This window comes from Scardinius erythrophthalmus (genome assembly GCF_964197995.2).
Source record: "Scardinius erythrophthalmus genome assembly, contig: HAP1_SCAFFOLD_622, whole genome shotgun sequence".
NCBI classification, from domain to species: Eukaryota; Metazoa; Chordata; class Actinopteri; order Cypriniformes; family Leuciscidae; genus Scardinius; species Scardinius erythrophthalmus.
The window spans coordinates 12501-25374 of record NW_028295999.1 but is presented as its reverse complement, the minus strand read 5'-3'; the positions used below and the strand labels follow the sequence as shown (position 1 = coordinate 25374).

General features: G+C 38.1%; 1 protein-coding gene across 3 annotated transcripts in view; it reads right to left on the bottom strand.

Annotated features, from left to right (window-relative positions):
• Positions 1–824: 824 nt before the first annotated feature.
• LOC308686669 (retinoblastoma-binding protein 5) overlaps positions 825–12874 on the bottom strand; it is a 19263-nt gene continuing 7213 nt past the window's right edge. For 2 of the 3 annotated variants that reach the window (XM_081395108.1, XM_081395110.1), the window contains 8 exons: positions 9777–9896; positions 9421–9574; positions 7542–7613; positions 6525–6642; positions 6068–6137; positions 3963–4207; positions 2483–2629; positions 825–1206 (listed from right to left, as the gene is read on the bottom strand). In XM_081395108.1, the coding sequence (XP_081251234.1) occupies positions 1154–1206; positions 2483–2629; positions 3963–4207; positions 6068–6137; positions 6525–6642; positions 7542–7613; positions 9421–9574; positions 9777–9896 (979 nt within the window). In that variant the 3' untranslated portion in view covers positions 825–1153. The remainder of the gene's footprint in view (positions 1207–2482; positions 2630–3962; positions 4208–6067; positions 6138–6524; positions 6643–7541; positions 7614–9420; positions 9575–9776; positions 9897–12874) is intronic. The other variant, XM_081395109.1, reaches the window with a different exon arrangement.

The following is a 12874-nucleotide window of genomic DNA, read 5'->3' as shown; positions in this document are numbered from 1 at the left end:
TTATGATGTTTTTGCGTTTCAATGTGAATCTGAACAGTGATTACCAGTCAGGTGACGAAAAGGAGGATGATTCTTCACTGGTGAAGTTGAGTGTTTCTTGGATCTCTACTATTAGCTCAGATTTCTAATCTGACTACTTAAAATGTTAAGGAATAAAACACAGAAACACAAAATGGAATCCAACAGTAGAAAAGCACAAAATGGAACCGAATAACAGAAAAATGTCTTTCTTGCTTCCTCTCTTTCATGCACGCACCACTGACGCCACCTGCTGGATGGACGCTGTTAGTGCAGAAAAACAAAATGGAGGCGGTTGATTCACCTCATGATCTGTGGTAGAAATGCGAACAAGGTTGATTTATGTTCCTCATTCCTCTGAAAACATTTGTACCAAAACACTGTTAAATATATATATATAAAAAACTATTAAATATTAACAAACAAAAACATAAAAACTAAAAAAAATTAAAATAACGTAACCTTTTGCGAATGTTAAGTATTTTGCGAATGTTAAACTAGATGAAACAAAAACACATTTGAGCTATTTACAAAAATAAAAATGTTATATTTAAAAAAATTGTAAATGTCAAAATAAACTTGATTAAACAATGTGAATAGACTAAAACGAACAAAAATGCAAAATCTAGCAAAATGAATTTAAAATCTATTTTGTGAATGTGAAACTGGATTTAACAACATGAACAAAAATTTCAAAACTAAAAAACAAACAAAAACATTTGCAAAATGCGAACAAGGTTGATTTATGTTCTTGTTTCCTCTGAAAACATTTGTATTAAAAAACATCATACACAGAAACCACAGTCTCAAAAAACAAACTGGTTTAATATGTATATAAAAAAAACACGACCAGTCTAAGGATCTCACAGAAAAAAACAAAACAAATATATCCGACTGAGTATATGACCCAACTAGTGCTTAAACACAGAGACAGATCGATCTACTCTAAGTAAAAATACATGCTTCCCTCTTCTTATCACTCTCTAAGCGAGAAAACGCAGCAGACGGGCTTCAAACTGTGGCGTTGTTGAGCTGTAACGTCCTTCTGTAATAACGCAACTCAATTCCAGTCCGTAGAGTTCATATAAATGAGCGGCCTCATTCATCCACACAGACAGGGGGCGCCGGTGTCCAATCAGTCCAATCCCTGCACCTCATGCGGCTTGTACACCGACGAAACAAGATTTCCTGAAAGAACAGCATTCGTTTGGTTAAATTTAACATCTAAATATGCCAAATTAACACTTTTATCAATAAAAACGCATCGTTAAAATCCTTCAGGTCAACGTAAAGGCCCGAAGAGCGAAGCGACAAAGCAATGCAAAACTGCACCAAAACTTAAGCTCATATTGATCCATTTAAGGGGGAAATTTGCATATATTAAATCGCAAGCAAATCGTTCATGTGCTACAAGATTAAAAAAGCGAAATTAAAAAAAATGACAAATTACATTTTTTTTAGTTAAAATAAAGCTGTAATGAAATATAAATATTAGATAAAAAAAAATGTAGAAATGTTTCCTTAGCTACTAAGCTAAAATTAAAGCTAAACAGAAAAACTAATATAAATGACAAAAAATTTTTTTTTTAAACTAATACAAATAAAATAATACTTATAGTATATAAATAATACTAAAATATCATTGCTGCATAATCCAATTCACAACCATATGACTCTTTTGAACTGATTCTTTCAAAACGACTCATGAATCACTGCAATGATTGTATTTGAACATTCAAATCGCTCGTCTCTTAAAGATTCACTTTCAAATCTGAATCATTCACAGTTAAAGATTCACATTCAAAGCAAAATTTCGTGGTGATGAAACAGTGTTACAAATAACAGAATAAATAAAATATTGTTTCATGGGAATGAATCATGGAAATTATTCGTTCTGTCGCGGTGAAAATTCACGCTGAAGAGATTAAACAATATGAACAAACAAAAGCGTTGTTATTATGAAAATGCAAAATTCCGCAAATTACATTTAAAATTTATATTGCGAATGTCAAAATAAACAGAATTAATGATATGCACAAACAAAAATGGACATTTAAATACACATTTAAAACGGTATGATAATATTAAAAATAATGTGAAATTATAGGATGAAATTCAAAATGTATTTTGCGAAAAGCATTAAAACTATTATTACTAAAGAAAAACTTGGTAAAATTTCATGTTAAAAACAATTTTCCGTAGTAATACCAATATCAGTCTGGTTTTTGTTTAGCATCTAGTGTGGCGAGTTTTAAATTATTAGGCGAGTTTTAGCACGTCACAGTGTTGCATCATGGGAATGATTGGGTCAAGTAGACCCGAAGCATTCGATCGCACACACATGCGTTATTGTGTGAACAGCACAGGGGTCAGAGCAGGAAGGACAGGAAGGCAAGCAGGAAGTAGATGCGGCCAATCACAGCTGAGCTCAAGCCGCGGGTCAAAGGTCGCAGCGGGGTCTTACCTGGCGTCCCCAGCCCCTCTGCTCTGTCCCGGCAGACTTTGGGTCTGAACGGAGAGTCTTTGTCTTTACCTTTAGATCCCTTGGGTCGCCCCGCCGCCTTCTTCTTCGACTTACTGTCGCCCTTCACGCCCAGTAAGGGATGAACCTCTGAGAGAAACACAAAGGTCAGAGGTCAGAGGCGTGGACTGATGGAGAGGATCCGACGCTCACTAGTGCTGGGCGGAATGACCAAACAATTATATCATGGTGTTTTTCAAAATTATACCGGTTTCACGGTAGTGTTTATAAAGAGGTCCAGCAGGAGGCGCTGTAGGAGCGGCAGAAACAGCGGTTTCCCCGGTAACGGCTGAACACAAATCGGTTTCCCCGGTAACGGCTGAACACAAATCGGTTTCCACGGTAACGGCTGAACACAAATCGGTTTCCACGGTAACGGTTGTACACAAAGCGGTTTCCACAGTAACGGCTGTACACAAAGCGGTTTCCACGGTAACGGCTGAACACAAACCAGCAACGCTCATAAACGCTGCTTTATCCGGAAAGATTAAATGAAAATAACATCGAAACTTTACTAAAGACAGTCGTTCCCTTCAAAGATACATTCATATAAAAACACCCGCGCCGCTTTTCGACTGTGAAACGTGCAGTGCTCATGTTTATTCAGCGATGTCAATGCCTTTTGGAAAATCTATTTGTGGCGACAGTGTTGATATTGTGAACCAATGTATGGGAAACACTGTAATATAATTTGACAGCTATCAGTTATAGTTTAACCTCTCCATCTTCACCGTCACAGGAACACACACATCTGAGCATCACCAGTGAACAGTGAAAGACCCTCTCAGACAGAGTCGCGCTGCGTTCCCAACGCTGTTAAAGGGCTCATCGGATGCTAAATGCACTTTTATACGGTGTTTGCATATAAATGTGTCTTAGCAGTGTGTGGACACAACCACCATACAATTAAAGAAATCTATTCACTCCTTTTTTTTTCTTTTTTATCCTCAAAGAGTCTAAACACTCTCAATAATCAAGCCGTTTGGATTTTCTGAGCATCATGCTCCGCCCACGACCGCTGACGGACTGTCCCGTATTAGCATATTTCCCATATTAGCATATTTCCGCCCTCAGACATTTGTATACTGTCCGCCAAGGCATCACTTTAGTGTCTTGAGGTAATGGCAGTTGCTCATTATCATTTAAAGAGACATGCACTGAAACAGGTCGCTGTGAACAGAGCTGTTTTTGAGGAGGTAAAAGGGTGTTGTTTTACACAACCATTGAGGAATTAACCAAAGTATGTTACAAACTTTACATGAGCACCCTAAAGAATCATACCAACTTGTGGAAAATGGGCATCCGAAGACCCCTTTAAAGTGACATACACACGTATTGAGGTATACAAAAAAATTCATATCATAACAAAAGTAAACACTGGTATTCGGTATGAACAGGGATAGCGCGCAGCACTAGCGCTCACCGTCGCTCGGGACGCCCTGCAGCTCGATGGTGGTGGTGCGGATCTTCTTCTTGGGCGGCGCTCCGTCCGCCGACGGCTGCCGTTGTTTCTTGTCCGTGGGGCCGCTGTGCGCGGAGCCGTCGTCGGGTGTAGCGGTCTGACCCGCGGCTTCGGGAGGAGGGCCGAACGGGTTCTCCTCGGGGTCCTCGACCTCCGGAGCGATGGGCAGATACAGCAGCGCTTTATAGTCCTCCAGCTCCTCGTCACTGCAAACACCAGTCGCCGTTAAACGCCGCTAGCGAGGCTAACCGCTAACTCATGAAGCGGACATTATATTTCAGATGGACTGACTGCGAGAAATAGTTGTGGTCAAAGACTGTATTACATTAAAAATAGCACAAAGTTTAGCGAATTATATTTCACATTTATTTTGTGAATGTTAAAACTTAATTAAACATTACGAACAATCAAAAAACACATTTGTAACTATGATATTAAAAATAACGTGAAGTTTAGCGAATTACAATTAAAAAAAAAGTATTGTGAATAAAGCCAAAAACTGGATTATACAATGAGCACCAAAAATGTCAAAACAAAAAGAGATACACTTTTAAAACTTTATGATTATATATATATTAAAAAAAGCTAAATCATTGGATGAAGTTTAAAATTGATTTTGAAAAGTCCAAATAAACTTGATTAAATAATGATAAAAAAAAGAACAACAAAAACATTTGTAACTATGATAATATTAAAAATTACAAAATTACATTTTAAATTTATTTTGCGAATGTCAAAATAAACTATTAAATATGAACAAACGAAAACATCAAAACTAAAAACAAATTAACAAAAAAAGTGAAATTATGATAAAATTAAAAATAACTTAAATTTTTGCGAATTATGTTTAAAAGTATTTTGCGAATGTTAAAATAAACTAGATTAAACAAAGACACATTTGAGATGATATTTAAAAAATAAAAAATTTATATTTAAAAATAAAGTAGAAGTAAAAAAAAAAACATTTTAAACTATGGTAATATTAAAAATGTACATTTTTGCAAATTATATTTTAAAAAGTATTTTTAAGTACAAAACATTAATAAAAACATAATCAAAAAACATTAGTAACTATAATATTTAAAATAAAGCCAAAGTTATCTAATAACATTTAAAATTTATATTGTGGATTCAAAAAAGTGAATTAAGGAATATGAACAAACACACACACATTAAAATCTAGAGAACAAACAATAGAACTACAGTGAGCATCGTCCCTGGAGTGTTTAACATCATTAATTAGTGTTGAGTGTGTTTCCTGTCCTCACAGGAAATGACATGTCAGAACTCATGTGATGTTTAATAGAGGCAGAGCGCATTTAGGCCACTAAGACACTTAGACACTGTTTTGTTATAAGTCATAAATGACGAGGAGGCAGCTTCACACAGTACAGAGTCAGTGGAGATGGTGGGCGTGGCTTCAGATTATGATGCGTGTCGCTCTGTCTCTATATAAGCAGTGAGGGGCGGGGTTTAGACTTGCTGTGGGGGGAGCTCTGTCTCTATATAAGCAGCGAGGGGTGGGGTTTAGACTCACTGAGGGCGGAGCTCTGTCTCTATATAAGCAGTGAGGGGCGGGGTTTAGACTCACTGTGGGTGGAGCTCTGTCTCTATATAAGCAGTGAGGGGCGGGGTTTAGACTTGCTGTGGGCGGAGCTCTGTCTCTATATAAGCAGCAAGGGGTGGGGTTTAGACTCACTGAGGGCGGAGCTCTGTCTCTATATAAGCAGTGAGGGGCGGGGTTTAGACTCACTGAGGGTGGAGCTCTGTCTCTATATAAGCAGTGAGGGGCGGGGTTTAGACTCACTGTGGGCGGAGCTCTGTCTCTATATAAGCAGTGAGGGGCGGGGTTTAGACTCACTGAGGGCGGAGCTCTGTCTCTATATAAGCAGTGAGAGGCAGGGTTTAGACTCACTGTGGGCGGAGCTCTGTCTCTATATAAGCAGTGAGGGGCGGGGTTTAGACTCGCTGTGGGCGGAGCTTGATACAGAAGGCAACAGTTGTGTCATTCACTGACTCGGATTACTTCAGATTTACTGTACAGGGCATTAGTGAGTGTTTCTGACCTGCTGCAGAAAGCCTGGATCGGGTCGACCGACGTGACGTCCACCTCCTCATCCTCTGCGGCGTCGGCTCCTGACACACACACACACACACACACACACGGTCAGTGTCATCTCGGAATCAACATGCACCAATGCTTCATTTTTCTAAATGTCATAATCATTTGTTAACACACAAGTATTCATTACTTCAATGAGCTCGTTGTTTCTGCATTAAAATATTACATTGTTAAATTAATAACTTTTTTGCTAACTGTGATTTTGTATATGTACATTTCTGAAATACATAACTTAGACAGTTTCCTCTGATATCAGATCACTGTAAACTGTAATAATGACTCATGCACTTTCTGTAAAGCTGCTTTGAAATGATGTGTGTTGTGAAAAGCGCTATACAAATAAATTAATTGAATTGAATCTTCATCAGTGTGTGTGTGTGTGTGTGTGTGTGTGTGTTTACCTGTCTGTTCCGGTTCACTCTTGTCCTCGTCCTCGATGTCAAACTCAGACTCTCTCTCCTCATACTCCACGTTCTCGTCCAGCTCTTTAAAGTCCGGTGCAAACGCGCTCCAGTTCTCCTGCACACACACACACACACACACACACACACACACACACACAGTCAGCTTCCTACCGTCGCCATAGGCCGCACACTAACAAGTGTGCGAGTTTAGATTGTTTGTTTACTAGTGCACAGCTGATACATCACCCGAGCATTTTTTCTGTTTTCGGAAGCAGGACTTTTATTTTGACACTCTCCGTCTTCAGTAGTTCACTGTCTTTGTTTAACTATTCTGTCTAAATGAATCCTGTGCATTTGCACAGAGGCGCTGTCAAAATAAAAGTCCTGACACTGTCATAATTTCTAATTTAGTAAATATGTCACATAAATATAAATGTAATTGCAGCAATTGTTAGGCATGTGTTATTTACTATATTTAAATTAAATGGCATAATTTCACATATAAAAACAAAAAATATTTAAAACTCTTAGGTAATATTAAAAAACAGTGCAAAAGTTTCCTAATTATATACAGTATTTAAAATGTGTTTTGCGAACATTAAAATAAACTGGATTAATCAATATGAAAAAAAGTGCCAAAATTAAAGAAAAAAAACATTTCAAACTGTTTGATAATATTAAAAATAATGCGAAATTTAGCAAATTATATTTAACATTTATTTTGCGGATGTCAAAATAAACTGAATTAATCAATATGAATAAATAAAAATGCCAAAAAAACAAACTATTTGATAGTAAAAAGTGTGAAATTTAGCTATTATATATACATTTTATTTAGCGAATGTCAAAATAAACTGGATTAATCAATATGAACAAAGAAAAACGTCAAAACTAAAAAAAAACCGAACACTAAAAACACATTTGAAACTGTGTAATAAAAATAATGCAGAATTGATCAGTCAAGTTTAGCCAGACGTGAAGAGCGAAGAGCGCTGGGTCAGAATGATTCCTCACCACTTGGTTCTGAGCCCATATGGAGACCACACCGCTGGAGATGGAGGCGATGATGGGCCGCACGGGGTGCCACTGTAAACACACACACACACACACACACAGTCTTCAGTGTAATCCCACACTAGGGACTTTGATAGTGATTCTCAAATATTAGCATGTGTTTCAATAAGGGCTTTCGCACTGAATAGTTATAGGAACTCGCCACCAGGGTGTTCCCCCGAGAACTAATGGTTCGCTTAGGAACGTTTTACTGGTTTCATTCGCAGCGCCAGTAGGAACTCTGAAGTGACGTAAGACACGCTTGTTGTTGTGACTTTTATTTTGACGGCGCTCGCATTCTCCTGTTCATTAGTTCTGTCTAACGGTCCTGTCTAATACGATATTAAATAGAACTGTTATACATAGAAAGTGTGTGTGTGTTTGTATGTGATGATCACATGTGTGAGTGTGTGTGTGTGTGTGTGTGTGTATGTGATGATCACATGTGTGAGAGTGTGTGATGATTAGGGCTGGGTATCGATTCTGATTTTACAATTCGATTCAATTTCGATTCACAAGCTCTCAATTCGATTCGATTTCGATTCTCGATTCGATTTTCGATTTCGATTCTGAATTTGATTTCGATTCCACTCAATGAATATATATTTAATACAAATCCTATATTTATAAAAAAACAAAACAAAAAAAAAACATAAGTTTACAAGTGGTTAATTAAAAAGAAATTAAGAGCTACAAATCTGTATATTAAACTTTTTATTTTAGGTACACCTGGGTACATTTAAAACAACTCTGTATTTCAAATGCATACAATGAATAGACAGGATTTTGATGCAAGATGAAAAATTGATGCTGAAAATTGGACAAGTCAGAACAGTCGCATGCCTTGATCAAACAGGTTAACAATCCACACATTAAAAAAAAACTTGCATATATTTATCTGTGCCCTTCCTGTCTAACAGGTAGGACATATACAGAAATTGAATAAAGTTATCAAACAGTCTGCGATGCATTAATTATAAAGTATATATAGACTAATCCTTATTAAAGTTACAAAAGTTCTTTAGTCAAGAGCAGTGAGTGTTTTTATCTGTTCCCTTTGTTCTTTGATTAACTTTAAGGACAGAGATAATTAGTGGCTACTGTGTACTGTCCCTTTAAGACCAACCGCTGCTGCTGACAGAGACGCGGATCTCACACGCGCCTCATTCACGACTGCTCCTATGTTATGAAGATACTCGACAAAAAGACATTTTCGCATAATTGTGTGTGTTATTGTTAGTTCAAGTGTGAAAGAGAACTGTATTCTGGGCTGTCTTGTGCGCACGCATGATATCAGCGCGAGTCTTTCTGTGTGTCACACTCAGGACATTCACGTCATATAATTGCGTAGGCTTGACATCGCGATTGCGATATAATTGATTGTGCAGCACTAGTTGAGGTTATTTTATGATGATATGTTATTTTATGAAGATAAAACAAACATAAAATCTCACAGCATTAGCTATAAAATGGAGTTTGCAAGCCTATGAACAGTGGAGGAAAACTAATACTGGCTTTTGGGTAATAGATAAATATGGAAAAAAATCGATTCGTGGCGTTTGAGAATCGATTTTGAATCGACCACTTTTTAAAAAACGATTAATCGAAAAATCAATTTTTTTGCCCAGCCCTAGTGATGATCACGTGTGTGTGTGTGTGTGTCTGTGTGCTGTCAACCCTGTGTGCAAACCCTGTCTATAGTAGGGAAGTATGTAATTTCGGACGCAGCTACACACAGTGTGGTTACACACACACACACACACACACACACACACACACACACACACACACACACACACACACACTGTGTCCTGCATGACCTCTGACCCCGGTGTCTCACCGCTACGTCCAGCAGCAGTTCCCCCCGCGTGCCGTGCAGGATCTTCACCAGGTTCCCGATGCTCTTCTCCCAGATGTAGAGCGCGTGCTGACGGGCCGACCCCGCCACGATGTACTCGCCGTCGCCGGAGAAGCAGCAGCGCTTCCACGGAGTCCTGCGGGCGGAGAGAGGTCAGCGCACTCACTCACTCACTCACTCACTCACTCACTCACTCACTCACACACACACACTCACACTCACACTCACACACACACACACACACACACACACACACACACACACACACACACACACACACACACACACACACACACACTCACACTCACACACACACACACACACACACACTCACCCACCTGTTGACGAGGTCCTGCAGCTTCTGCATGGGCTCTGGTTCTCCGTCTCGGCCGCAGGTCAGGATCTCCCGGCCGTCGTACACGCGGATGATGCGGTCGGCCGTGTTGATGAGGAAGCAGCTGCGGACAGCAGATCACGCATCACTCAACACACACCAGTTCAACACAACTCTCAAAAGAAAAATATAGTCATGGTAAATGAGGACTATTTCTTATTCTATATTTTATGTATTTTAATTAAACTTATTAAATCACTAACAATAATATTATAGTTAACTAATATAATAATAAAAATAATAGTTTGACATTGTTTAGTATTTTTTATTAGATTTTTAAACTTTTATTGATATAAATAAATATTTAGCCATCTTTAATTATTATTATTATTATATAATATGTTTTATTATTAGTTTCATTTGATAATGAATGTACATTCCTGTGAATTTGCACAGAGGTGCTGTCAAAATAAAACTCCAGATGCTGTCAAAATAACACTCTGCGCTGTCAAAATAAAAGTCTATATGCTTAAAAAAATCAAAAGTCTGTGCACTGTCAAAATAAAACTGCGCTGTCAAAATAAAAGTCCGTGCACTGTCAAAATAAAACTGCGCTGTCAAAATAAAAATCTGTGCGCTGTCAAAATAAAAGTCTGTGCGCTGTCAAAATAAAAGTCTGTATGCTTTAAAAAATCAAGTCTGTGCGCTGTCAAAATAAAACTGCGCTGTCAAATTAAAACTGCACTGTCAAAATAAAAGTCTGTGCGCTGTCAAAATAAAACTGCGCTGTCAAATTAAAAGTCTGTGCGCTGTCAAAATAAAACTGCGCTGTCAAATTAAAAGTCTGTGCGCTGTCAAAAAGTCTGTGCGCTGTCAAAATAAAAGTCTGTATGCTTTAAAAAATCAAGTCTGTGCGCTGTCAAAATAAAACTGCGCTGTCAAATTAAAACTGCACTGTCAAAATAAAAGTCTGTGCGCTGTCAAAATAAAACTGCGCTGTCAAATTAAAAGTCTGTGCACTGTCAAAATAAAACTGCGCTGTCAAAATAAAAGTCTGTGCGCTGTCAAAATAAAAGTCTGTGTGCTTTAAAAAATAAAAGTCTGTGCACTGCAAGGTTATAATCGTTAACGAAAACTAACGAAAAAACGAAAACTAGGTGGGAAAAAACATTGTCGTTAACTGAAATAAAAATAAAAACGAGGCATTACAAAAAAACGATAACTAACTAAAACTGTAATGTGTGTTTGGCAAAACTAACTAAAATAAAATTATAGAGTAAATGTCCTTAGTTTTCGTCTTTGTCAAGGTCTTTCATTTTTTAACGCTATTTAAAACACGCAGCGTATTCGTTCAGCTGCATTTCCTTTCCCTGCTCTCCCTCCGTCTCTCTGTCACTCATGCGTCTCTCACATGCGCACACGCGCACGCACACACACACACACACACACACACACACACACACACACACACACACACAGCCCCTCCCCTCCGTGCACACCGCGTCTCCATGAGAACGAGTGTTCGTTCGACGTTGAAAGCAAGTTCGCGAAAGGTTAGTATCTCTATCTCGTGAACACCTTACAATCTCACATTAAAAAGTGGTATCAAAATATTTTAAATTCTGAATATAATTTTGTCCGTGTGTTAATGTCGACCCAAGAAGCGATTGCGCCTGTTTTAGAAAGTTAACTAGTTGCAAGTTTGAGGTAAAATGCACTTTTTGGTTGTGGTTGTCGATGTCAAAACACTATATAAGCTTTGATTCAAATATTAAATAATGTTATGTCATTTTTTTACTTTTACACTTAATGTTTGCTGCTTCAATCCAGATGAGTAGGCTATTGACTGTAGGGAGAGCGGGGTGAGTTGTGCCAGTTTTTACTCAAAGTGACTTTAAAGTGAGGCCATGGCAGTAATGCCTTCAACTTAACGATGTAACGTTACATATATTTCAGGATGTTGTGCATCCCTGAGAACAATAACTTTGGATCTGAAATAAATTGTTTCAGAAATATAGCTTTTGGGGGAAAAGTGGTCTCATGGCACAACTTGCCCCTGGTGCGGGGGAAGTTGTGCCTTTAGGGGAATAGATACATTGGGGTAAATTGTGCCAGTGATTTCTGAAGTAAAACAGAACATTTTAATGTTATGAACTGTAATGCTATATGAAAGCAAGATAAATTCAATACAAAATTACTCATTCAAGGCTTATTTAGATATTGTCACCCTGGAATACCATAGCATGCGTTTTCCTACTATGGTCAATTGCATAGGGATTTTGTGTTGAACATAACTCTGGATCACAGTGTCACAGAGACAAGGGGGTGGGCTCATTTTACTCAGACGACCAATCAGTCTCTCAGGATCATTGTGAAGCTATCAAGCTACGCCCTAGCAACCATTTAGAGCACCATAGCAACACAATATATGATATTTGTGATTCATTTCAGGCAAAAAAGGCTTTGGCAATAGATGCCTGTTGACAGAACGCTGTCTGTCAATTATGTAACATAAGAATAAAGTTACTAGGCTAATTTCTTAACATCCTATTGTGACTTAGGCCACTTAAAAACTGAATAAAACTTCTCTTTAATAACATAGTGCAAACTCAAACCTGAAATCAGTGTTAGCTAAATTAAACAAATAGCAGGCAGGCCTAAGTCAAACACTGATGAGGCATGCCCATCTCCTCACTTCTCAAGATTATCCCCTGTGAGTATGTAGGTCTCTAGGTGGTCTGGATCTGGCACAACTTACCCCATGCCCTTTGGCACAAATCACCCCAGACCCACAAGTTTGAAAAACTAGCATGATCCAGCAGTTAAGAGCTAACATTGTGTAGCCTACTAAAGCACAAAAACATGTGTGAAATGGTTTCAAACTTGTCTATGATTGTCCAGACACTACAATCAAAAAACCTTAATCATAGAAATTTTACTTTGAAAGGGAAAAAACAGTTTTTTGCACTAAAATGTGCTTAACTCTCATGCCATGTGTCTCCCTTCTTTGGAGGACGAGTAAAAGTGATTGCTTTTCAAAATTATGTGGTCACATGACCAATTTCTTCTATGGTTTTCCAGAAACAAGGGGTGTAACTACTT